The following is a 27,054-nucleotide window of genomic DNA, read 5'->3' as shown; positions in this document are numbered from 1 at the left end:
ATGCAGGGTGCTTCTGGTTAACACGGTGATATTTTTTAGCTGCCAATAGGTTTCTGAATCCAATGAATCAAGGTGCTATTTGGCACATCACAGTGTAAAATTTTCTGAATAGTAAGTTATGAACCTGGGAAATAAACAGGCTTCTAAGAAATTTTCCTTACATAGGAAGTGGTTTATATAGAACAATCTGGTCATCACTTCTTATCTTCTGGAGCAATTTGCTGGCATGAAACAGATCTTGTAAATATTTTATGTGTTGTTCCAGACTGACTAGCCTAAGGATGAAAGTTTTGGGTTTCACCCTGAGAGCCTATTCTTCAGCAAGGTACTACATTTCAGAGCTAAAAACACTTCGAAAAAATTCTCATCTACAATTTGTTGAGATTTAATGATGGGATTATCAGTGAAGTGGTGTTTGCTTCAGTTTCAGAGTGTGATGGGAATTTCTTGGATTTTTGAGCTTGAAATTATTTAGCACCTAGTAACTATAATCTGAATACTCTGACTTCCTGAAATAGTATTTTTTTAACTTGTGTAAAGAAATGGATCATTAATGACATAGTTCCATAAATGAGATTATAATCTTTTATAATAGTATTTTTAAAAATACTTGTTTTGTAATGTTGAAACATTTTGAAATAAAAGATATAGTCATGAAGTTACCCAGTCATTCTGTCATTAGAACTAATATCTTGGAATTCTTTATAGTTTCTGAAGAAAATTTTACTTCAGCTGTAAGGAGAGACACACAAATGGTAATGACACAAAAGTATCATGGTATTACAATCTAAATTTTCAGAAAGCAGGCAATAGGAAAGAAAAATCATTACTTTCAAATACATGATATAGTTTTCCTTTACAAAAGGGTTCCTACTTTGTTGATGCTGTTATTTGATAACAATAAATGAACAGAATCCCTTGGTATTTTGTCGTGTTCTTTCAAGAAATTATTTTCTACTCAAGACAGACGGTAAGAGGTCCAAGTAATTGGCCTTTTATATTCCACAGGATAGACAGGTTTTTTTTTTTTTGTCTTTTGTCTTTTTTTTTGTTGTTGTTGTTGTTGCTATTTCTTGGGCCGCTCCCGCGGCATATGGAGGTTCCCAGGCTAGGGGTTGAATCGGAGCTGTAGCCACCGGCCTACGCCAGAGCCACAGCAACGCGGGATCCGAGCCGCGTCTGCAACCTCCACCACAGCTCACGGCAACGCCGGATCGTTAACCCACTGAGCAAGGGCAGGGACCGAACCCGCAACCTCATGGTTCCTAGTCGGATTCGTTAACCACTGCGCCACGACGGGAACTCCCCAGGTTTTTTTTTGTTTTAAAATTTCCATATATCAATTCAATTCATATAATTTCTCTCTCTCTCTCTCTTTTTTTTTTTGGTTGCACCCACAGCATATGTAAGTTTCTGGGCCAGGGATGGAACCCAAGCCGCTGCAGTGACAACACCAGATCCTTAACCTGCTGTGCCACAAGAGAACTCCAATTTATACAATTTCTAGTTATACTGTTGACTAATACTGTCATACACATCCCCCCTCCACATATATATGTATAGACATATGTATCACATTAACTACAAATATGGCAAGTCCTAGAGAAGTGACATTCCACATTCCAAATTCTTAATCTGATAAATGTAAAATAATGCAGCACAAGCCTAAATGCAAATAAGCAGAACAAATACTAATATGAAGGATGAAAAAGAAAATTTATTTCAAACTTGTAGTTTTTCATGTTGTTACCATTGGAAGTATATTCTTATGGGGGAAAAAAAAACCCCACTTTGATCCCAGGACATATAAGCTGCATCTATTGAACTGTAGCGAGTCAGATCCTCAGTCTAACTAAAGTAAAATCCTATAAATCTGATCTTAATATAGAGCTCACACTGATGAGATCTCAACTGTTTCATTCCCGCATAATGTATCTATGTTCTAGTTTAATTTGTCTTCTAACAGACTGATTTTTAAAGTATGGCTTTGCAACCCTCAGAAATAAAAGAATATCATCATCATTATTATTACTATGATAACATCTCTATGGAAGACAGGAGCAGCTGTCAAGACCACAATTGAAATGTATGCCATTGCAATGAGCAACATGGATCATAGATGATAGGCAAGTGTATTAAACAGGGTGCACATAAAGTGCACTAAAGTGCACACACCCACACTGTTAGCTTAAATCAATGTCTATAGGATATTCTCTTCCGACTAGTTTCTGCCTTTTAACTAGAGTTTCAGAAGAAGACTGACAAAGTTGACCACCATCTTTCAGCTGATTTCAGCAAGAACAAAGCACATTCTTTCGAGAGATCTAGGAAAAATAGTGGTAGTACAATGCAAACATATCTTCCTTGTTAGAGAGTCGTTAGCATTCCCAAGAGTGGCTCAATTACACTGTGCATGGTCAGTGCATGGCCTCTGTGCTCTAGTAGCTCCAACTGCACACCACATCCTATCAGAAGTATCTTTCTTGTTTATTTAATTTCTTTTTTTTCCAAATTTTCATTGTGGAAAATTCAAAACATACAGAAAATAGGAAAGAATAATAACCACCACATCTGTACACCTGTTGCCATATTTGCATTATCTATGCTTATATCACACCAAACCATTAAGAACTAAATAAAGATTTCTGTGTGAATCTAAGAACAACCAATATAACCCCAATACAGGAGCTCCCGTTGTGGCTCAGTGGTAACGAACTCGACTAGTATGCATATGATGTGGGTTTGATCTCTGGCCTCACACAGTGGGTTAAGGATCTGCCATTGCCTTGAACTGTAGTGTAGGTTGCAAACTCAGCTTGGATCCTGCATTGCTGTGGCTGTGATGTAGGCTGGCAGCTGCAGCTCGGATTCAATCCCTAGCCTGGGGTTGGGTTTGAATCCTACATATGCTGTGGGTGCAGCTGTTAAAAAAAAAAATACCCCAACACAATTTACATCCCTAAGGAAAAAACAATGGTTCATCAATATTTAACATTCATTCTATATTCAGAATTGTCTTAAAAATGTCCTTTCTAGCTAAGACTTTTGTTTTCTTCTTGACCAGTAATCTGAGTGAAACTAAATGGTAGTGATCCCATGTCGGCCATCTGGTTCAAACATAGTAATGGCCCAAACAAGTTTATTTCTCTCTCACTTAGTCTGGAGATATGCCAATATAGGGCATTTAGGATGGCTTTTCCAAACTTAACACAGGCTTCATCCGAGTTGAAAGATGGCAGCTCTAGCCATGTAATCATGGCACAGAGAAGACAAAGGGGGGCACACAGTCCAAGGGCATGAGCCAGATGTTATGTACACAATTTCTGTTCACATTCCGTTATACAGAATGTAGACACATATTTCCACTTAGATTTGGTAGAGACTGAGAAAAACTGCCTTTATTCTTGGTGGCCACAAGTCTAGGTTTCCCTAGGTTTCCTGTGTCTAAAGGAACAGTGGTTTAGGGGACACTGTTGCCATGAGATGTTTCTGGAAATGACAGAGCTCTGATTCACTGTATTAAAATTAATACATTGCAGTATATTGATATGCTTAGACATATTCTAGGTAAGACTATTTTTCTCCTACATTAAATAAGCCTCATATTATTGACATTAATTTTAACCTCATCAATCTATTATTTAAGGTTTTCTATCTCTTCCCTTGTCAGGGTATATGCTGTCAGTGCCCATTACTGTAACTATGGTTTCTTCCCCTTCTCATTTTCCTTTTCTTGTCCTCAAGTTTCTAAAAATAAACTTTATAACATATATGCAGAAAAGTTCACAAGTCATAACTGCACAGCATGATGAAAATAGTGATTCATCACTACTCAGATCAAGAAATGGAGTGTGGTCAGTATTCTAGATGCTGTTTTTGTGTAACATCCAAGTAGTATTCCCTTATTTCTTCCAGAGATAATACTATTCTGACCTTTAACACAATGGCTTAGCTTTGTATGTTTTTTAGAAACCTTGGATCATCCTTACTAGCATTACTCTAGTCTTTTTCAGACAGGTTTCCTATTTCCACTTCACTTAGCTGTTCTTCTGGGGTTTTGTCTTGTTCCTTCATCTGACTCATGTTTCTCTGACTTTTAATTTTGTAGAGCTTTTTGTGTGGTATCCTTTCTGCAGTCTAGAGAGTTGTGGCCTCTCTTTTTTCTGGTGTCTGCCTCTTTGTGAGTGAAGTTGATTGATACAGGGGCTTGTTATAGGCTTCCTGATGGAAGGGACTGGTGCCTGCCCACTGGTAGGTGGAGCTGATTCTTATCCCTCTGGTGGGTAGGGCTTTGTCTCTGGGTGTAACTAGGGGCAGCCTATTTGCTGATGTGTGGAGAGGTGTTCCCACCCTGTTTGTCGTCTGGTCTTCTCAGCCCTGATGGGTGGGGCCAAATTTTTCCAAAATGGCAGCCTCAGGGAGGTCACACTGATGATTATTTCCGGGACCTCCACCTCCAGTGTCCTGCCCCCAGAGTGAGCCATGGTCACCCCCACTCTCCCAGGAGACCCTGCAAGACCTCCCAGTGGGCTTGATCCAGATCCTTATAGAGTCCCTGCTTTGCTCTGTGATCCACTGCACATGAAACCCTGTGTGCCCTCTTAAAGTGAAGTCTCTGTCCTCTGGAGCTCCTGTGCTTAAGTCTCACTGGCCTTCAATGCCAAATGCTCTGGGGGCTCCTCTTCCCAATGCCAGACCCCCAGGCATGGGAATCTGACGTGGAGCTCCAAACTCTCACTTCTGTGGGAAAGCCTCTGCAATGTAGTTATTTTCCAGTCTGTGGGTCACCCACCGGGCAGTGATGGGATTGCTTATATCATGAAAGCACCCCTCCTACCATCTTGATGTGACTACTTCTTTGTCTTTGGATATAGGATATCTTTTTTGGTAGCTTCCAGTTTATTTTGTTGATGGTTGTTCAATGGTTAGTTGTAATTTTGGTGTTTTTGTGAGAGGAGGTGATCTTCAGTCCTTCTACTCTGGAATCTTGTCTCTGTAAATTATGTTCAGTTTCCCATGTTCCCTTGTAGTCCTGTCCACACGTTATAAAGTTGGGATGGTCTTTCACAGGATGCTGTTGTTGGCTCTGAATTAGTGACCAATAAATTGTTCTTCCTCTCCTGTTTGTTTCTTGTCCTCTGTGCTGAGTCTAGTCTCACTGGCTCATGGGCACCTGATGGAGAGCTCATGCACCCAGCCCTTCAGACTGAGTTCCTGGAGCCAGAAAGCCCCACCCACCTATACGTTTTTCAATTTTATATAAACAGAACCATATAATATGTGTTCCATTTGATCTGGGCATCTTTTGTTCAATATCATGCTTATGGGATTCATTGCTATTACTGCATATAGCCGTAGTTCATTCATTTTCATTGCTTATGGGATTGAACTAATAAATCATCCTTTATCCATTATATTGTTGAACAACTGGATTGCTTCTAGTTTTTGGCTACTACAAATGGAGTTGCTATGATCATTACTGTATTTGTCTTTTGGTCCATATATGTATGTATCTGTTAGGCATATATGATTGCTGGGAATAAAAATGATGAATTATGGGGTAATGGGACATTTGTCAGTTTATTTTTCTTACCATATTGTCCTCAGACTTCTAATACAATACTAGATGAAGTCATAAAGAGAATTCTTGTTTTGATCTGGACCTCAAGGGGACAACTTCAGCTGCTACACCATTTAGTATAATAGTTTTAGGATTTTTGTAGCTATAAAGGAAATTCCTATTAATCCTTTTTTCTAAGGTTCTCTCCTCATGGGTAGATACGGAATTTTATCAAATGATTTTTCTACACATACTGATATGGTTATATAACTTTCATCTTTATTCTGTTAACTGCCTAATTTTCAAAGCTTAAATCAGCTTTGCATTTTTGGAATAAACTCATTTTGTATGTGAATATATTATCCTTAAATAACCCATGTATCAGAGAAGATCACATGGAAAATTAGCATATATTTTGAACCAAATGATAATGAAAGGACAACATATGTCATGCCAGAAACATGACATTCCTTACTTTTTTTTTTTTTTTTTTGGAGGGCCGCACATGTGGCATATGGAGGTTCCCAGGCTAGGGTTCCAATTGGAGCTGCAGCCTCTGGCTTGCGCCATAGTCACAGAAACACCAGATCCAAGCTGCATCTGCCACCTACACCACAGCTCATGGCAACGCTGGGTCAATGCCAATGATCAAACCTGCATTGTCATGGACACTAGTCAGATGTGTTTCGACTGAGCCATGATAGGAACTCCACCTATACTCTTCTTTTAGTGTTTATCCTAGATTCCAACAGGCATCTTTGATATACTAAAGTCTAGTATAAATTGTTACTTTTACAACTTATTGGACAAATCATGGAATTTAGAGTATTTAACTCCATTTCCTGCTCTCCCAATTTTTGCGCTATTGTTATAGGTTAAATTGTGTCCCTCCAAAATATATGTTGAAGTCCTAACCCGCTGAAGTTGTGAATATAATCTCACTTGGAAATTGGGTCTTTGCTGATGTAATCAAGTTAAGATGAGGTCATACTAGATAAAACTGGGCCCTAATCCAATGACCAGTGTCCTTATAAGGAGAGGGATATATGGACACAGATACACAGGTTGTGTGAAAATGGAGGCAGGGGTTATTAGAGTATTGCATCTACAAGACAAGAAGCACCAAAGAATGCCAGTGACTAGAAGGAGGTAGGAAGAGGCAAGGAAGGACAGTTCCCTAAAGGTTTCAGAGAGAGTGTAGCCCTGCTGACAACTTGAATTCAGTTGTCTAGTCTCCAGAACTGTGAGTAACTAAACTTGTTGTCTTAAGCCATCCAGTATGTGGCACTTTATTACAGTAACCATAGAAACTAATACAGTCATCAGGTATTTAAATTCTCTCTATATTTTAAACCCTGCAAGACAGTATTAGTATTGTTTTATGTACTGAATACTCTTTTATGTTGTTCCATGTTTTGCTTCTTCATGGCACCAAATTTAGCAGATTCATGGACTTCCTGAAATCCATTAACAGATCCTGGGCTAATAATACCAACTCTAAAAGCTTCATTTAAAAAATAAAAATACAAATAAATAAAAGCTTTATTTAGAGGACTTGAATAAGAAACCTCTTGTTGAAAAAGAGTAAGAAATTGATACTAATATTAGAGTATATTTGCAAAAGATGAATTTTTTTTTTAGCACAGCTTAACTTGTAGGACAAGTTTATCCTGCCTAATGAAAAAAAAATACATTTTTGACAAACCTCAAGAATCCTATATACTCTTTCTGGCCATGACGGTTTTATTTTGTTTTTTGTTTTTAAGTTTTATTGAAGTATAGTTAATTTACAAGGCTGTGATAATTTCTGCTGTACTACAAAGTGGCCTAGTCATATATATACACACATCCATTCTCTCTCAGATTCTTTTCCCACATAAATTATCACAGAATACTTGGTAGAGTTCTCTGTGCTATACAGCAGGTACCTGCTGGCCAATCATTCCATATACCTCAGTGTGCACATGCCAATCCCAAACCCCTAGTCCATCCTTCCCACCCCCCACCTGTCCCCTTTGGTAACCATGTTTTTCAAAGTCTGTGAGTCTGTTTCTGTGTGGAAATAAGTTCATTTGTATCTTTTTTTTTTTTTTTTAAAGATTCCACATATAGGTAATATCACATGATATTTGTCTTTCTTTGCCTAACTTCACTTAGTTTGATAGTTTCTAGGTCCATCCATGTTGGTGCAAATGGCATTATTTAATTATTTTTTATGGCTGAGTAGTAGTACATTGTATATATGTACCACATCTTCTTTATTCATTCCTCTGATGATGGACCTTTAGGTTGCTTCCATGCCCTGGCTACTGTAAATAGTGCTGCAGTGAACATTGGGGTGCATGTATCTTTTCAAATTATGGTTTTCTCTGGATGGATGCCCAGGAGTGGGATTTCTGGATCATACGGTAGTTCTACTTTTAGTTTTTTGAAGAAGCTCCATTCTGTTTTCCATAGAGGTTGCACCAATTTACATTCCCACCAGGTGTGTAAGAAGATTCTCTTTTCTCTACACTGTCTCTAGCATTTATTGTTTGTAGACTTTTTGATGATGGCCATTCTGGCTGGTGTAAGGTGGTACCTCAGAGTAGTTTTGATTTGTGTTTCTCCAATAATTAGTGATTTGAGCATCTTTTCATGTGTTTTTTTGCCCCTTCTTTGGAGAAATGTCTATTGAGATTGAAATAATCCCATTTACCATCACATCAAAAAGAATAAAATATCTAGGAATAAACCTACCTGAAGAGAAAAAAAGATCTGTGCTCTGAAAACTATAACACTCTGATGTAAGAAATCAAAGATGATACAAAAAGATGGAAAGATATACCATATTCCTGGATTGGGAGAATCAGTATTGTCAAAATGACTATACTACCCAAGATTAATCCATAGATTCAACCCAATCCTATCAAGTTACCAGTGGCAATTTTCACAGAACTAGATCAAAATGTTTTTAAATATGTATGGAAATACAAAAGACCATGAATAGCTAAAGCCATACCGAGAACGAAAAGTGGAGCTGGAGGAATCAAGCTCCCTGACTTCAGACTATATACTACAAACCTACAGTCAACAAAACAGTATGGTACTGGCACAAAAACAGAAATATAGATCAATGGAACAGGATAGAAAGCTCAGAATTAAAACTACACACCTCTGGTCAATCTATGACAGAGGAGGCAAGAATACAGGGAAACTACCTCAACATAATAAAGGCCATATATGACAAACCCACAGTGAACATCATTCTCAATGGTGAAAAGCTGAAAGAATTCCCACTGAGATCAGGAAGAAGACAAGGATGTCCACTCTCACCACTACTCTTCAACATAGTTTTGGAAGTCCTAGCCATAGCAATCACAGAAGTAGAGATAAAAGGTATCAAAATTGGAAAGGAAGAAGTAAAATTATCACTATTTGCAGACGACATGACTATACCCAGACAATCCTAAAGACTACCAGAAAACTGGTAGAGATCATCAATGAATTTGGCAAAGTAGCAGGATACAAAATTAATACACAGAAATCAATGGCATTTCTGTATACTAACAATGAAAGATCAGAAAGAGAAATTAGGGCAACAATCCCATCTACCATCACATCCAAAAGAATAAAATACCTAGGAGTAAACCTACCTAAAGACCTGTACTCTGAGAACTATAAGACACTGATGAAAGAAATCAAAGATGACACAAACAGATGGAAAGACATACCATGCTCTTGGATTGGAAGAGTTAATATTATCAAAATGACTATACTACCTAAGGCAATATACAGATTCAATGCAATCCCTATCAAATTACCAAGGACATTTTTCACAGAACTCGAATAAAAATTTTAAAGTTTGTTTGGAAGCACAAAAGACCCAGAATAGCCAAAGATATCCTTAAAAAGAAAAATGGAGCTGGAGGAATCAGGCTCCCGGACTTCAGACTATACTACAAAGCAACAGTCATCAAAACCATACGGTACTGAGACAAAGACAGAAATATAGATCAGTGGAACAGGATAGAAAGCCCATAATTAAACCCACACACCTACAGCCAGCTAATCTATGACAAAGGAGCCAAGAATATACAATGGAGAAAAGACAGCTTGTTCAATATGTGGTGCTGGGAAAACTGGACAGCCACATGGAAAAGAAAGAACATAGAACACTTCCTAACACCTTACACAAAAATAAACTCAAAATGGATTAAAGACCTAGATATAAGACCAGACACTATAAAACTCTTAGAGGAAACCATAGGCCAAACACTCCCTGACATAAACCACAGCAACATCTTCTCAGATCCACCTCTTAGAGTAATGACAGTAAAAACAAAAATAAACAAATGGGACCTAATCAAACTTCAAAGTTTCTGCACAGCAAAGGAAACCCCAAACAAATCAAAAAGACAACCCAGAGAATGGGAGAAAATCTTTGCAAATGAATCCACTGACAAGGGATTAATCTCCAAAATTTATAAACACCTTTTGCAGCTCCATACCAAAAAAACAAAAACAAAAACAAACAACCCCATCAAAAAATGGGCAGAAGATCTAAACATACAGTTCTCCAGAGAAGACATACAGATGGCCAAAAAATACATGAAAAGATTTTCAACATCACTCATTATTAGAGAAATGCAAATCAAAACCACCTTACACCTGCCAGAATGGCCATCATCAAAAAGTCTACAAACAATAAGTGCTGGAGAGGGTGTGGATAAAAAGGAACCCTAGTACACTGGTGGAGGGATTGTAAATTGGTGTAACCACTGTGGAAAACAGTATGGAGATTCCTCAGAAAACTAAACACAGAACTACCATTTGATCCAGCAATCCCACTCCTGGGCATTTATCCAGAGAAAACCATGCCTCACAAAGACACATGTAATCCAATGTTCATTGCAGCACTATTTGTAATAGCCAAGACATGGAAACAACCTAAATGTCCATCGACAGAGGAGTGGATCCAGAAGATGTGGTACATATACACAATGGAATATTACTCAGCCATTAAAATGAAATAAATAATGGCATTTTTAGCAACATGGATGGACCTAGAAATTATCATGCTAAGTGAAGTCAGCCATACAATGAGACATCAACATCAAATGCTTTCACTGACGTGGAATCTGAAAAAAGGACAGACTGAATTTCTTTGCAGAACAGATACTGACTCACAGACTTTGAAAAATTTATGGTCTGCAAAGGAGACAGTTTTGGGGGTGGGGGGATGTGCTGGGGTTGTGGGATAGAAATCCTATAAAATTCGATTGTGATGATCATTATACAACTACAAATGTAATAAATTCATTGAGTAATAAAAAAATAAAATAAACTGTTGATGGAATGATGAAAAAAAAAGGAGGCAAGAATATACAATGGAGAAAATAGTCTTTTCAATAAGTAGTGCTGGGAAAACTGGACAGCTACATACAAAAGAATGAACTTAGAACATTCTCTAACACCATACACAAAATAAACTCAAAATGGATTAAAGACCTAAATATAAGACCGGATACTATAAAATTCTTAAGAGGAAAACAGGCCAAACACTCTCTGACATAAACGACAGCAATATCTTAGTTCCACTTCCTAGAGTAATGACAATAAAAACAAAAATAAACAAATGGGACCTAATTTTTTTGTCTTTTTAGGAGTATTTTTGTCCATCAATTTTTTTTCTTTCTTTCTTTTTCTTTCTTTTTTTTTTTGCTTTTTAGGGCTGCACCCCATGGCATATGAAAGTTTCCAGGCTAGGGGTCTAATCAGAGCTGCAGCTGCTGGCTTGCTCCACAGTAACAGCAATGCTAGATCCAAGCTGCATCTGTGACTTACACTACAGCTCGTGGCAATGCAGGATCCTTAACCCACTGAATAAGGCCAGGGATCAAACCCGCATCCTCATGGATACTAGTCAGGTTTGTCACCACTGAGTCATGATGGGAACTCCAAAACGGGGCCTAGTTAAACTTAAAGTTTTTTCATGGCAAAGGAATCCAGAAACAAAACAAAAGACAACCCATGGAATGGGAGAAAGTATTTGCAAATGAAGTGACTGACAGGATTAATCTCCAAAATATACAAACACCTCCTGCAGCTCAATATCAAAAAAACAACCCAATAAAAATTGGGCCATACTTTTTTTAATTTATTGATTCATTCAGATCCTGCACTAAAGCAAATGTAAATGAACAGTTCACAGTACTTGCTTTAGAGAACATCTATTATTATTATTATTATTTTTTTTTTTTTCTGGCTGTGCCCATGGCATGTTGAAGTTCCTGGGCCAGGGATCTAACCTGCATCACAGTAGTGACCCAAGCCACAGCAGTGACAATGATGGATCCTTAACTCACTATGCCACCAGGGAAGTCCAAGGCAATCTATTATTCAGGATATGAATAGTTTTTAATATTTAATGATTTCTACCATTCAACAACGTTTTCATGAATTCTATACACACACACACAACTTTTTCTCCACTGGAATAAGTATCCCTTTGACTTACCTGGGCTGGATCAGGCCTGGCTGACCGAGGCTTGGGTTGTCTGTCTAAGCTGTGTCCAGCCATGCAGGTGTGAGGATCAATCAGAGGACAGTAGGGGTGTGCAGGGACATTAGGACTGTGGCACCAAGGGCTGCGACTGGGGAAAAGAGTTGGCGGGATTTCTTTTTCTCTGTAAAAGGAAAATTAAGCCCAAATTTCATGAAAGCTCAATTAGAGTGAAAGCATGTTCCAAGATCAGAGAATACGGCTCTTCTAGACTTTGTGGGCAGCACCTTCATCACATCAGAAACATTTGCCTACAAATGAATAACATCTTTTCTTCACCTTTACCCACAGCCAGTTTTTGATGCAAGGTGAAAATTCTAGATGATGCAAATCTCCTTCCACCGAGACACTAAAGACATGGTGATAACTTCATCTCTTCACTGCTCCATGGCCTTGTCTCTAGCAGCAGTGCCCATAAGAAATGAAATGGCCAGAGGGGTCTCAATGTCATCTAGTGGAAATTGCCAGACTTTATGGTCCTGTGAGTACATCCCTACTTGCTTTGTGTTTCTATGTTTTAACACATAAAAGCTATTATGGTTTTTATGGTCTTTTTCAAAATAGGAGTCTTTGGGTCATTGCTGATTTACCTATTCATCACTCATCCACTTGTCACTCAGTCATTCACACCTGCTTATTTATGCATTGTGGGAATGACACAATTTTTCAAAAATCAAGCAACTTTTACCTTTTGAGAAAAGCTTGAACTTGTTCCAGCTGGTATTTTGAGCTGTCCTTCTTAGATTGATCTTGTTTTCCTTTAGTTGTAGTTGTAACTGTTGGCCAATGAAACATGTGCCTTCGAGATGCTGAACCTACTACTGAGCATCTGTCAAATTCAATATCAGTCTCCAATTTCTCCCATGCTTGCTTCCAGTGAACAGGAGTGTACCAGGCAACAGCCTAACAAAAACAATTCATTAATATTAGATACTATTGGAGTTTGATAAGCTTTTTAATTGTAGGCTTATTGCACTAAAATTTCAAAGTCAAACTGTAATATCACTTATATACTCTGTAAGGAAACACACAATGAGGCATCCTGGCCTTAGTTTCCAATTCTGAAAATTATAAGCTGCATAACCTCAAGCAGCTTGGACTGTCCTCATGTGTAAATTGGGGAGGGTGGTGGTGGGAAATTGATAATGAGGGTGTTGAGAGATTCAGTTAAGCTACTGAATTTCATAATTTTAAAGAACTGTGAAAAAATTAGTTGTAATATCAATAAATTAAAATTAGGGATAAAATAAGATACAGACAGTCACAGACACACATTATGTATCTTATCTGAGATGGGGAAAGGGGCATTAGGATTAAAAACATGCAGAAACCATGTCCAGGTTAGAAGCCCAGGTGGGCAGTTTGTTTTGGTTTCCTGAATATGTGGCATGTGCACAATATACATGTGCAGAAATTATTCAGAAAAATCATGTGTTAGGAATAATAATTATGTCTTGGTTCAACATGAGAAAGTTAAGCACTGAAGGGTGCCCTAACATTCTACTTGTTGTGATCTGTTTTTGGTTTATAAAATCAGAGGTCTGGGTTGATGCTGTAACCACTGAAAAACACTGTTTGCCTTGACAAGTTAAATAGACATAAAGGGAGCACATGACAAATTCAGTGAGGCTAGGCCTATCTATGGTAGAGAAAGAAAAAAATGAAAACCTTTAAAAAAGTTTAATTTCATGGATTGCAGCAGGAAAACTCCTCTTTTGCTTCAGATTATCAGTTATGGATTCTCTTCTTTTGTAGTTCAAACACAGATATTTGTGTGGAAAATATGGTTATGATATTTTGAGTGCAATCTTTCTCAACTAGATTTTAAGTCCTTCCAGCCAAGAGCAGTATTTTATTTCCTCCTGTATTATAAAGTACTTAAAAGTATTTGATGACAATGATAATGTGATGAAATAAAATGACATAGTTTTAATTTCATCTCTGGAACACTGGCCATATGAATCTTGTAGACTATTTTTAGTACAATATAAAATTCTTAGAGTTAGAATGTCTGGCTTTATTTTAGTTTTGTCATTTTACCAGTCATGTGACCTTGAGTAAGCTATTTACCTTTCCAAGGCCCATTTTCTTCTTTTATAAAATGTTTAAATAACCTGAGAATCGAATGCACATACAAACAGCCCTTTAATGAATTCCTACAGCACAGGAGCCATCTGTTTCATATCTGAATCTCTAATAGAAAATAATGTATTGGGAATGTCTCAGGCATTGGATAATGTAAGATTCCTATTAATTTTTTGACATATAATATAGAAGACAACAGTTTGATTGGTTAAAAAAAATCTATCCCTGTATAAAAATCAATAGGCTCATAACATCTTGGAGATTGTACAGTATAATCTCTTATATTACATGTTAGAAAATAGAACAAAAATTACATAGTTAACTCATGGTGGAGCAGGACTAAATCTACCTTTATGTTACACCATATGACTTGTAGCTATACTGAGTATTAACCACTGCCATATTAGTGATGAATAATACTTTATGTTTTGTTTTACTTAATAACTCATAATGTAACTTCTCTTTTCCACGTCTTAAAAAAAAGTATCATTCAAGTCCAGAAACAGGACTTATTCCAGCCTATGTGACTGGCTATTGTTTTAATCAGATTTCAGGCTCTGTGACTTTTCCCACAAGAAAAGGGTTATTTTCTACATATAAGTTATATAAATAGAAAGCATTTCTAGGGTCATGATGAAATCTTGGATCCATCTGTTTTTCAGCATGTCTCTGGGAATGTAGCAACCTATCTTTTCAAGAAAAATCTCTCTGGAAATTGGAGAGTGTGAGATCCAGTATCACTGAAGTGAGAAAAGAATTTTTTTTTTTTTTTTTAAGGGAGATCTCTGTGTTTTCACTAGGGGTTTTAGATTGACTTAAAGTCATATTTCAGTACATTTAATGGAAATCTTTTCTATTTGAATTAAATAATGCTGACTGCTTTAACATGGAGTGGGAATTCCAATAGGAATTTCCTTTTAAAAAGGCTTGAGCCGAGGCATGAAGGAGAGTAGGAACTAATGGGTAAATAGAGAAGGAAAGAGAATCTATGAAGAGGGAAGAGCATGTGCAAAGGTCCTCTGGCTTGAGAAAGCCAGTAAGTACTAGAAAGTAAAAGAAGGCCAATGTGATTAGAGAAGAGAGCATGAATAATTATGGGGTGGGGTAAAATAGGGAGGAGGAAAGGAGTAACACCAGTATGGCTGAGATTTACCAGGTGAATTCCTTCTCGTCCTTACAGACTCAAAACAAGTGTTTCCTCCTCTCTAGTGCTTTTCTTGATGCTCTCTTTTAGAGTTGTTGTCTGTAATCTGAGCTTCCATGCTCTCTCTGTGTACTGATGTCTATTAAAGCATTATTTCACTGTAATGTAGCTATTTATTTTTACTTATCGATTTTTCCTACTGGACTCTTGGGTTTTCTGAGGAATCAGGGAACAAATATGTCCTTTTTCCCCAGCACTTAGCAGATACTAAATATATATATAAATGTTTCCCATATGAATTCATCAGGCTCACTCTTGCATTAGCAAATAAAATTATTTGGGTTCGTATCACCCTGCAGAAATGGTCTGATCTTACATGTGCAAAGTAGTTCAAACCACTGAGTAAAAGGGGTAGTGAAAATATACAATCTAATTCAGTTGGAGGGAATGAGAGTTTACTAAAATGTGCATTCCAGGGGTTCGATGACTTGCCTATTCAACATTCAGTGCCTAGAACAGTGTGTGTGCAAAGTAGAAACCCCTATAGCGTTTGCGGAATGGCTAAATACGTGGATAAATGTGGTGAAAACTCTGAAAACAAGAATACCTTAATCTCAATCTGACTTTTGCTAAAATGATTTATTATGAGGCCGAGTAAATAATTTAGATTGCATAGCCTTATTTTCCCCATCAGTGAAAACTATCAGAAGTATTATAGAATTCTGTTTGAGCCCACAAAAATATGTAAAGTTAAGTGAGAGGAGGCTGCAAGATTATATCTAATGAGTATTCACTCCATCTTATGGTAACCACATGTTCTTACAGAAAGACATTAAAAAGCTCTTAATAAATTGGCAAGTCTACTCTAAAAGTATAGTCGGTCAAGCATCAGTTAAGAAAGAAACTCTAGAAATAGATTTTGATCAATATATTGTGTGGATGAGTAGATATAAGTCATAGTAAATTAGGATGGGGTAAGAAAAGGCAGGTATTTAAGGAAAATCTAAAGAATAGCTTTGAAAGAGTAGTTTGTTGTAAAAAGAGATACCATTTCAACATTACTCATGTGTTGGGATATGTATTTAGGCTAATGTTATACCAAGGAAAAGGCAGAGTAAAAGTATAAAATTATAAAATATTGGGAATAAGTTAAAGTTATTTCTCACACACTTAATTTTACAGTGAATAAAGTATAGTCACCATGAATAAGAGTGTAGGGTCTCTTATTAGAATATTATTCCTGGGAGTTCCATTGTGGCTCAGCAGTAACGAACCTGACTAGTATCCATGAGGGGTCAGTTTCAATACCTGCCCTTGCTCAGTGGGTTAACGATCCGGCGTTGCCATGAGCTGTGGTGTAGGTTGCAGACATGGCTCAGATGTGGCATTGCTGGGGCTGTGGTGTAGGCCTGCAGGTGTAGCTCCAATTGAACCCCTAGCCTGGGAACTTCCATATGCTGCAGGTGAGGCCCTAAAAAGACAAAAAAAAAAAAAAAAAAAGGACAAAAAAAGAAAGAAAAAGAAAAGAGTATTAGTCCCTTGAGAGTAGGAATCATGTCTTAACTCTGTATTATATCCCAACACTTATGACACAATACAGCCTTTAAAACAAAGAAAAATCTCAACAAGCATTTGACAAATGAATAAAAACGGCCTGCATTTAGTTCCTTCCTTTCTGATCCTTCTCTTTAGGCTAAATACCATAAATAAAATCCATTCCTGACTCTGGAATATGAAGTAGCTTCTTAGAAATGTGGGCTACCGAGGAGTTCCTGCTGCGGTACAGTGGGTTAAGAATCTGACTACAGTGGCTCAGGTTACTGTCAAGGTGCAGGTTCATAAGTTAAAGGATCTGGAGTTCCCGTCGTGGCGCAGTGGTTAACGAATCCGACTAGGAACCATGAGGTTGCGGGTTCGGTCCCTGCCCTTGCTCAGTGGGTTAACGATCCGGCGTTGCCGTGAGCTGTGGTGGAGGTTGCAGACGCGGCTCGGATCCCGCGTTGCTGTGGCTCTGGCGTAGGCCGGTGGCTACAGCTCCGATTCAACCCCTAGCCTGGGAACCTCCATATGCCGCGAGAGCGGCCCAAGAAATAGCAACAACAACAACAACAAAAGACAAAAAAAAAAACTGTAAGAAAAAAAAAATAAATAAGTTAAAGGATCTGAGGTTGTTGCAGCTGTGGCACAGGTGGCAGCTGTGGCTTGGATTCAGTCCCTGGCCTGAGGACTTCCATATCCTGTGGGTGTGGCCATAAAAAAAGGAGATATGGGATATCAAAATTATTTTTGCCAAACTGTAAACAGCTCTTTGGCACTAAGAGGGTGCTGTTGATTTGCCTAACATGTTATGACAGTTAGTGATAGTTTTTTCCAAGCTTTTGAGGATGGAAAAATAATTGGGTGAGGTAAAAGGAGAAGAGGAACATAAGCAGAGCTTTCCATTCTTTTAAAAATGATTGTTAAGAACTGGACACTGACTTCACCATTAGGTTTGCACAGGATTGTTGTACAACTGGGGCCTGTCCTAAACCTGTTTTGCTCCTTCCAAAGAAAATCTGATGGTGGCTGATGCTTTGCTTCAGACGCTGCTGCCCAGACCTGTAAGAGAATAGTCTGTTAATGACAAATGCTTTTGGAGTTAAACACAGTTTTATAAATATCAGAGGGTTATTACAATGGATCTTTCTAAACAGATGAGGGTTTTAGATTATAATGACTGTATAATATGTAATGTCAACCTTTCTAACACTGAATAGCTACCATGTATAATTTAAAGGAAAGAACAAAAGGGGGATCTTTCCAGCATCATCTAAGCAAACCCACTCTTTGCTTTTCTTTAAAGGATTAACTTTAGGAATGTAGGTATTGCATTTTGATAGTTAAATCATAAAAGCACAAAGTATTGTACACCAAACTGGAGAAAGCTATGGAAATTTAACTATGGGTATCAATTTACAACCAGAGATGAACAAAGTGGCACAATTAACCAATCAACAACAAAAAAATCACATTTAACAGAGATTGAGGGATGAAGAAACCACTGGTGCTAAGCCACAGTCTGACTAGGTAAGTGAGTTTCTCCTGTATAATTTTAGTTCATAGCATTTATATCTTGCACTCACTGTTACTGTAGAATTGGCCTGCATTATGATATCTGGAAGGAATTGATACAGAGAGACTCTTTGTCCATCCACATTTTGTTGGAGAATATAATTTCCAATTTCCAGTTCTTTGTCAAGGGACGAGTTAATGAGCTTCACGAATAAACCCTTGACATTCACTTCAGCTATTTTAACGTCTCCAAGAGCACTAGAAAATAAAACAAATATTATAAGGTGCCTTCAGATGAGTATGTCTTTAGCTCACTTTAATAACTGAATAATGGAGTTCCTGTTGTGGCTTAGCAATAATGAACCTGACTAATATCCATAGGGATGAGAGTTCAATCCCTGGCCTCGCTCCATAGGTTAAGGATCTGGCATTGCCGTGAGCTGTGGTGTAGGTCGCAGATGGGGCTTGGATCCCGTGTTGCTGTGGCTGTGGCTGTGGCATAGGCCAGTAGCTGCAGCTCCAATTAAACCCCTAGCCTGTGAACTTCCATATGCTGCAGGTGAGGCCCTAAAAAGACAAAAAAAAAAAAAAAAAAGAACTGAATAATAAATATGCTTCAGAAGTTGCTCCTAAGCTATATATTCTGTTGGACAAATTCTGTGCAGAAATAGCATATTTTGTTCCCTAAGCAAATAGCTTGATTTCTTCTATTTATCTATGCAATAAAATTATCTTTCACATAAAGTGATTATAGAAAACTTTAGAAAATGCTTTAGGTTATCAAGGTAAAAATGCCACAGGGAGATGCAATTACCTATCATAGGGAGGTGTAATTATCATTACTGTTCTTCATAAAACCACTGAGATATGAAATTCTCAAGTAGATCAAGAGGAAAGTTAAACTATCTAGTTTACTTCTGATAAAGTTACTGTGAACATGAATAGCAACTATGTGCTTAACAGAATTCTGCAAACTTAAAGCATTATACAAATATAAAATGGCATTTTTCCCATTATGACATGTGCTAAGAACTTAATATGTACCAGGGACCAAGCTAAACATTTATATATTAGTATTTTTCAGAGTGTGGGTAAATCCCTTCGATGGGCTAGGGCCATCATTTTAAAAATGAAATAATACCAATAACAGGAACCAATACTTATGATGTGTTGAGAACTTTTTAATTTTTTTTTTTTTTCCTTTTTTGGCCACCTCACGATATATGGAGTGTCTGGCTCAGGGATCAGATCTGAGTGGCAGTCATGACCTAAGTTGCAGGTGTGGCAAACTCTGGATCTTTACCCATTGTGCAGGGCTGGGGATTGAACCTGAGTCTCAGGACTCCCAAGACACTGCCAATCCTATTGCACCACAGCAGGAACTCCTGAGCACTTTTTAAAGATTATATTTTTAGGGGTTCCCATTGCGGTGCAGTGGAAGTGAATGCGACTAGGAGCCATGAGGTTGTGGGTTCGATGCCTGGCCTTGCTCAGTGGGTTAAGGATCTGGCACTACCATGAGCTGTGGTGTAGGTCGCAGATGCGGCTGGGATCCTGCGTTGCTGTGGCTGTGGTGTAGGCTGGCAGCTGTGGCACCGATTCAACCCCTAGCCTGGGAACCTCCATATGCTGCAGGTGTGCCCTAAAAATAAAAAAAATGTATTTTTATTTTATAATTTCATACCCACAATTTAAGAATCTGGAAAGATCTGAAAAACCAAAAGCTTTCTGTAAAAAAACACATTGGAAGCAATATCTGACCTGAACTCCTTTGGTGGCAAAGCCTAATCTGAAACTGAGGTGAGGCTAGTTATAGTCTTCATTCATGGTTTATGTGACTATTCATAAGTTTGCCTGTGGAAAGATTATTCTTTGATTTTGGGTACTCTTCTCAGCCCTGATGGGGTGTTCTGCGATATGTGTTCTAGTTACCATGTTACTTTCTTAAAATCCTCCAAATTCTGAATTTGAAAACATGTAATTCCCCAAATATTTTGGTAAAGGCATTGTGGACTGGTAGTTACTCATTTAACCCTTACAATAAGGCCACTTTTTTCGGGGGGGGGGCAGTTCGCAGGTGCAGTATATGGAAGTTCCCAGGCTAGGCTTTGAATCAGAGCTGTAGCTGCCGGTCTACTCCACAGCCACAGCAATGTGGGATCTGAGCAATGTCTGCGACCTGCACCACAGCTCACATCAGTGCAGGATCCTTAACCTACTGAGTGGGGCCAGGGATCGATCTGGCATCCTCATGGATACTAGTCAGGTTTGTTTCCATTGAGCCATAATGGGAACTCCAAGGCAACATATTTATTATTGAAGGTCACAGTCAAAAATTTGAGTAATACTATGTTATTTCATTTAATTCTCACAACTCAGTAAGATGGGTACCTAATTTTAGCCCCCTTTTAGAAGGAAACTGAGGTTTAGAGAGATTAATTGCCATGACCAAGGTCACTCAATAAATGTTAGCACTTGCTCTTCTATTTCAACTGTAAAGTCTTAAAGAGGTTTTATTCAACCACTCAAATTGCTGAAGTTTTGCATACACCCTAGTGGGTAAGCACTGCTAGAAAACACACACACAGTATAGATTGCTGCCACCAAATGAATTAGTGGTCTCCAACCACACACTGGACCCTTAGTGATTGGAGGCAAATTATGCTTTTCATGAGCTGAGCCTGCACCTTCTGTCTCCTCCTCACAACATTCAAATCCCTGCTTCACATCTCCAGCTTTACTCTCAGAAAATGATTGCACTGAGAAGATGGGACCATCGGGAGAAATGTTTTCCTGCTTTCCACTTAGAAACAGGTTCACCCACGCCCACACTTACCTCTCCTCTCTTCCAGCCACCTTGTGTCAAATGCAAGAGGACCCCTTTTCCCATTTAAAGGAAAACCCTCTTCTTACCACCTCCCCCTGCTGCCTTGGTGTTTCAGTCCCATTTCATTATTCTTCAACACCAACCTCTCCCACTAGACTGCTTCTTTCCCTCAAATATGTACATATATTTCAAGGGCTACAATGTCAGGAGACATGTTGCTACAATATTTTCTTAGCCTCTTTGCTTCTATTTTCTATGTTGGAAACTCCATCTTGTCCTGCTTTACTTTACCCCATATTCCTGCTTGAAAAACAGTCAAAGTGCTGGTAAATGACTAAAGCTTAAGAAGAAAGACCTAAAGGCATAAGTTATGCATGTGGTCAGCTGAATGAGGACATAATGCGTTGGTCTAGGCATGCCAGACCTGTGCAGATAGGCATGCCATTTACACAGCATGATATGTCCTGTTAAAATAAGAGAAAGAGGAACCTCACGGCCCCAGGGGGTTTTATGAGTGGTCTTAGCAGAATGTGCATCAGCAAGGAGAAAGAGGTGCAAACCAAGGCACGGTTGCCACAGATAGGCATGTCGATTCTCTAGATGCTATGCACTGACAGCTAATGCCAATCTTCCTCAAATGCTAATGCTTGTTAAATGCTGAAAGGTCAGAATAAAAGCTTAACCATCTACCAGGTATGTGACTTTTAAAATAATAAAAGAACTTTAAAAATAATAATAAAAAAACTACATCCTGCAACTACAACCCCCTCCTCACTTGATGTAATCCTAAAGAGCACAATAAAAGCAGTGTCGTTTCCTGAGGTGGTGCTCTTGGTCCCTGAGACCTTGAGTCCCCTGGTTCCCACGTTTAATTAAGATAAATGTCTCTGTGTCTTGATTTATGTTAACTTTTTCTTAAGTTCCGCAGAACCCGTTCCTCAGCCCTTACCTGCTGAGCTGGTCTTGGCACCACAACCTTAAAAAAAAAATCTTCCTCCCACTTCATTTCATACTGCCATTATAATCACACTTTTGGAAAGACTACATCATGAATTCTTCACTTCTTATTCATTCCCTCAGCCCATGACCATATACTTCTGCCTTAGACCAAGGTGATCAATGCTCTTTCACTTGGGAAACTGAGTGGTCATTTTTCACTATTTGTCTTTTTTAAATTGAGGTATGGATTAGCAATGAGATCCTACTGTGTAGCACTGGGAATTGTCTAGCCACTTATGATGGAGTATGATAATGTGAGAAAATAGAATGTATACATGTATGTGTAACTGGGTCACCATGCTGTACAGTAGAAAAAAATTGTATTGGGGAAATAACAATTAAAAAATATTCTATATTCCTAAGAAAAAATTGAGGTATGATTGACATATAACATTAGCTTTGAATGTCCAACATGATGATGCAATATTTGTATATGCTACAAAATGATCACCATAATAAATCTGGTTAACATCCATCATCATACATAGTTACTAGTCTTTTTTTCTTGTGATGAAAACTTTTAAGATCTATTCTCTTAGCAATTTTCAATACAATACAGGGTTCTTTTTAAAAATTTATTTCATTATTATTATTAAAGTATGGTTGATTTAAATGTTTCATCAAGTTCTGTTGTACAACAAAGTGACCCAATCACACACATTTCCCTGTGCTGTACAATAGGATCCCATTGCCTACCCATTCCAAATATAACAGTTTGCAACCCCCAAACCTCCCAAATTCCCATCCATCCTACTCCCTCCCCTCCCCCCTCCCCAGGGAATTCCAAGTTTGTTTTTCTTGGCCATGATCTGTTTCTCTGTTTTGTTTGTTATTTTTAGATAGGATCATCTGTTCCATATTTTAGATTCCACAGATAAGTGATATCATATGGTATTTGTCTTTTTCTTTCTGGCTTACTTCACTTAGTATGAGAGTCTGTAGATCCATCTATGCTGCTGCAAATGGCATTAGTTTGTCTTTTTTATGGCTGAGTAATATTCTGTTGTATATATGTACCACATCTTCTTAATCTATTCATCTATCAATGGACATTTAGGTCATTTCCAGGTTTTGGCTATTGTGAGTAGTGCTGCTATGAACATAGGGGTGCATGTATCTTTTCCAGTGGAGGTGTTGTCCAGATATATGCCCAGCAGTGGAATTGCTAGATCATATGGTGGCTCTATATTTAATTTCCTGAGGTACCTCCATACTCTTTTCCATACTGTTTTCCAATTTACATTCCCACCAACAGTGAAGGAAGGTACCTTTTTCTCCACACCCTCTCCAGCATTTGTTATTTGTTGACTTGTTAATGATTTCCATTCTGACTGGTGTGAGGTGGTATCTCATGGTAGTTTTGATTTGCGTTTCTCTAATAATTAGTGATATTGAGCATTTTTTTCATATGCCTATTACCCATCTGTATGTCTTCTTTGGAGAAATGTCTATTTAGGTCTTCTGCCCATCTTTCAATTGGGTTGTTTTTTTGTTGTTGAGTTGCATAAGTCGCTTGTATATTTTGGAGATTAGGCCTTTGTCTGTCGCATTGCTTGCAAAGATTTTCTTCCATTCTGTGGGTTGTCTTTTCATTTTTTTAATGGTTTCCTTTTCTGTGCAAAAGATTCTAAGTTTGATTAGGTCCCATTGGTTTATTTGTGTCTTTATTGTCATTATTCTAGGAAGTAGATCAACAAGATATTGCTGTGATTTATGTCAAAGAGCATTCTGCTACGTTTTCCTCTTGGAGTTTTATAGTGTCTAGCCTTATATGTAGGTCTTCAATCCATTTTGAGTTTATTTTTGTATATGGTGTTAGATAGTTTTCTACTTTCATTCTTTTACATGCAGCATTCAGTTTTCCTAGAACCATTTATTGAAGAGGCTGTCTTTCTTCCACTGTATTTTCTGTTCTCCTTTGTCATAGATTAGTTTCCCACAGGTACTTGGGTTTATATCCGGGATTTCTATCCTGTTCCATTGGTCTGTATTTCTGTTTTTGTGCCAGTACCATGTTGTTTTGACGACTGTAGCTTTGTAGTATCGTCTAAAGTTAGGAAGCTTGATTCCTCCATTTTCATTTTTCTTTTTCAATATTGCTTTGGCTATTCAGGGTCTCTTGTGTTTCCATACAAATTTTAAAATATTCTGTTCTAGTTTTGAGAAGAATGTCTTTGGTAATTTGATAGAGATTGTGTTGAATCTGTAGATTGCCATGGGTAATATAGTTGTTTTGACATTACTGATTCTTTCAATCCAAGGGTATGATATATCTTTACTTCTATTTGTGTCATCTTTGATTTCTTTCATCAACATTTTATAGTTTTCAGAGTATAGGTCTTTTGTTTCTTTAGGTAGGTTTATTCCTAGGTATTTTACTCTTTTTGATGCAACTATAAATGGGATGGTTTCTCTGATTTCTCTTTCTGATCTTTCATTATTAGTATAAAGAAATGCAATTAATTTTGGTGAATTAATTTTGTAGCCTGCAACTTTACAAAATCCATTGATGGATTCTAACAGTTTTATGGTGCAGTCTAGTCTTTAGAGTTTTCTAAGTATAGAATCATGTTATCTGCAAACAGCGATAGTTTTACTTCTTTTCCAATTTGGATTCCTTTTATTTCTTTTTCTTCTCTTATTGCTGTGGCTAGGACTTCCAAAACTATGTTGAATAATAGTGGTGAAAGTGGACATCCTTGTCTTTTTCCTGATCTTAGTGGGAATGTTTTCAATTTTTCACCATTGAGAATGAAGTTAGCTGTGGATTTTTCATATATGTTTTTTATTATGTTGAGGTAGGTTCCCTCTATCCCTACTATCTCCAGAAGAAACACATGTTGAATTTTGTCAAAAGCCTTTTCTGATCATATGGTTTTTATTCTTCACTTTGTTGATGTGGTGTATCACATTGATAGATCTGTGGGTACTGAAGAATCCTTGCATCACTGGGATAAATCCTACATGATCATGGTGTATGATCCTTTTAATATATATTTGGATTCAGTTTGCTAGTATTTTGTGAGGATTTTTGCATCTATGTTCATAAATGATTTTGGCCTGTAATTTTCTTTTTTTGTGGTATCTTCATCTGGTTATGGTATCAGGATGATGGTGGCCTCATAGACTGAGCTTGGGAGTGTTAACTCCACTATTTTTTTTAGAGTTTCAGAAGAATAGGTGTTAACTCTTCTCTGAATGTTTAACAGAATTCACCTGTGTAGTCATTAGGTACTGGACTTTTGTTTTCTGGAAGATTTTTTTTTTTTTGTCTTTTCTAGGGCCACATCCACAGCATGTGGAGGTTCCCAGGCTAGGGGTACAATTGGAGCTGTAGCTGCTGGCCTACACCACAGCCACAGCAATGCCAGATCCAAGCTGCATCTGTGACCAACACCACAGCCCATGGCAATGCCGGATCCTTAACCCACTGAATGAGACCAGGGATCGAACCTGTAACCTCGTGGTGGTAGTCGGATTTGTTAACCACTGAGGCACAACAGGAACTCCATGTTTTTTGGAAGATTTTTAATCACATATTCAATTTTGGTACTTTTGATTAGTCTGTTCATATTTTCAATTTCTTCCTGGTTTAGTCTTGGTAGGTTGTACCTTTGTAAGAATCTGTCCATTTCTTTTAGGTTGTCCATTTTATTTATATATAGTTGCTTATAGTAGTCTCTTATGATCAATTATTTGTATTTCTGTGGAGTCATTTGTAACTTCTCCTTTTTCATTTCTAATTTTATTGATTTGAGCCCTCTCCCTTTTTTTCTTGATGAGTCTGGCTAAAGGTTTATCAATTTTGTTGATCTTTACAAAAAATCAATTTTTAGTTTCATTGATCATCTCTAAAGTTTTCTTTGTCTCTATTTCATTTATTTCTATTCTGATCTTAATGATTTCTTTCTTTCTGCTAATTTTGGGCTTTGTCTATTCTTCCTTCTCTGTTTTAGGTACAAGGTAGGTTGCTTATTTGAGATTTTTCTTCTTTCCTGAGGTAAGATTGTATTGCTATAAACTTTCTTCTCAGAACTGCTTCCACTGTGTCCCATTGGTTTTGGATTGTTGTATCTTTGTTGTCATCTATTGCTAAGGATCTTTTGATTTTCTCTTTGATTTCTTCAGTAATCCATGGGCTATTCAGTAGCATATTGTTTAGCTTCCAGGAGTTTGTGTTTTTTGCTGTTTTGTTTATCTCTTTGTTTTACTGTAGTTGATTTTTAGTCTCACAGCATTGTGGTCAGAGAAAATTCATGGGATAATTTCAACTTTTTAAATTTACCAAGGCTTTATCTGTGGCCCAAAATGTTATCTATCCTGGAGAATGTTACATGTGCACTTGAGAAGAATGTATATTGTGTTGCTTTAGGATGGATGTTCTATAAATATAGTTAAATCTATCTGGTCAAGAATATTGTTTAAGGCCTGTCTTTCCTTGTTAATTCTCTGTCTGAATATTCTGTATCTTGATGTAAGTGGGATGTTAAAGTCCCCCACTATTATTGTATTGCTGTCAATTTCTCCTTTTATGGCTATCAGCAGTTGCCTTATATATTGACATGCACCTATGTTAGGTGCATATGTATTTACAATTGTTATTTCTTCTTCTTGGATTGACCCTTTAATTATTAGCTAGTGTCCTTCTTTGTCTCTTGTGATTTTCTTCATTTAAAGTCTCTTTTATCTGAGTATTGCTACTCCTGCTTTCCTTTGATTTCCATTTGCATGTAATATCGTTCTTCTGCCTCCTGTATTCTGCTGTTGGCTGCTTCTAATGAATTTTTTATTTCAGTTATTGTATTTTGCATCTCTTCTTGCCTGAGGTTTATATCTTGTATCTC

General features: G+C 37.6%; 1 protein-coding gene across 3 annotated transcripts in view; it reads right to left on the bottom strand.

Annotated features, from left to right (window-relative positions):
• The window catches only part of LMNTD1 (lamin tail domain containing 1), a 542,046-nt gene that overhangs the window by 94,310 nt on the left and 420,682 nt on the right, over window positions 1-27,054 (bottom strand). For all 3 annotated transcript variants that reach the window (XR_007135862.1, XM_047787354.1, XM_047787355.1), the window contains 4 exons: window positions 18,456-18,642; window positions 17,812-17,931; window positions 12,793-13,007; window positions 12,060-12,228 (listed from right to left, as the gene is read on the bottom strand). Coding sequence is in view for 2 of the 3 variants with exons in the window: in XM_047787354.1 (XP_047643310.1) it covers window positions 12,060-12,228; window positions 12,793-13,007; window positions 17,812-17,931; window positions 18,456-18,642 (691 nt within the window). In the remaining variant the exon portion in view is untranslated. The remainder of the gene's footprint in view (window positions 1-12,059; window positions 12,229-12,792; window positions 13,008-17,811; window positions 17,932-18,455; window positions 18,643-27,054) is intronic.

The sequence above is a fragment of the Phacochoerus africanus genome, chromosome 7 (assembly GCF_016906955.1).
Source record: "Phacochoerus africanus isolate WHEZ1 chromosome 7, ROS_Pafr_v1, whole genome shotgun sequence".
NCBI lineage: Eukaryota > Metazoa > Chordata > Mammalia > Artiodactyla > Suidae > Phacochoerus > Phacochoerus africanus.
Note: the sequence above shows the minus strand (reverse complement) of the source record. Positions and strands in the feature narration are given on the sequence as shown.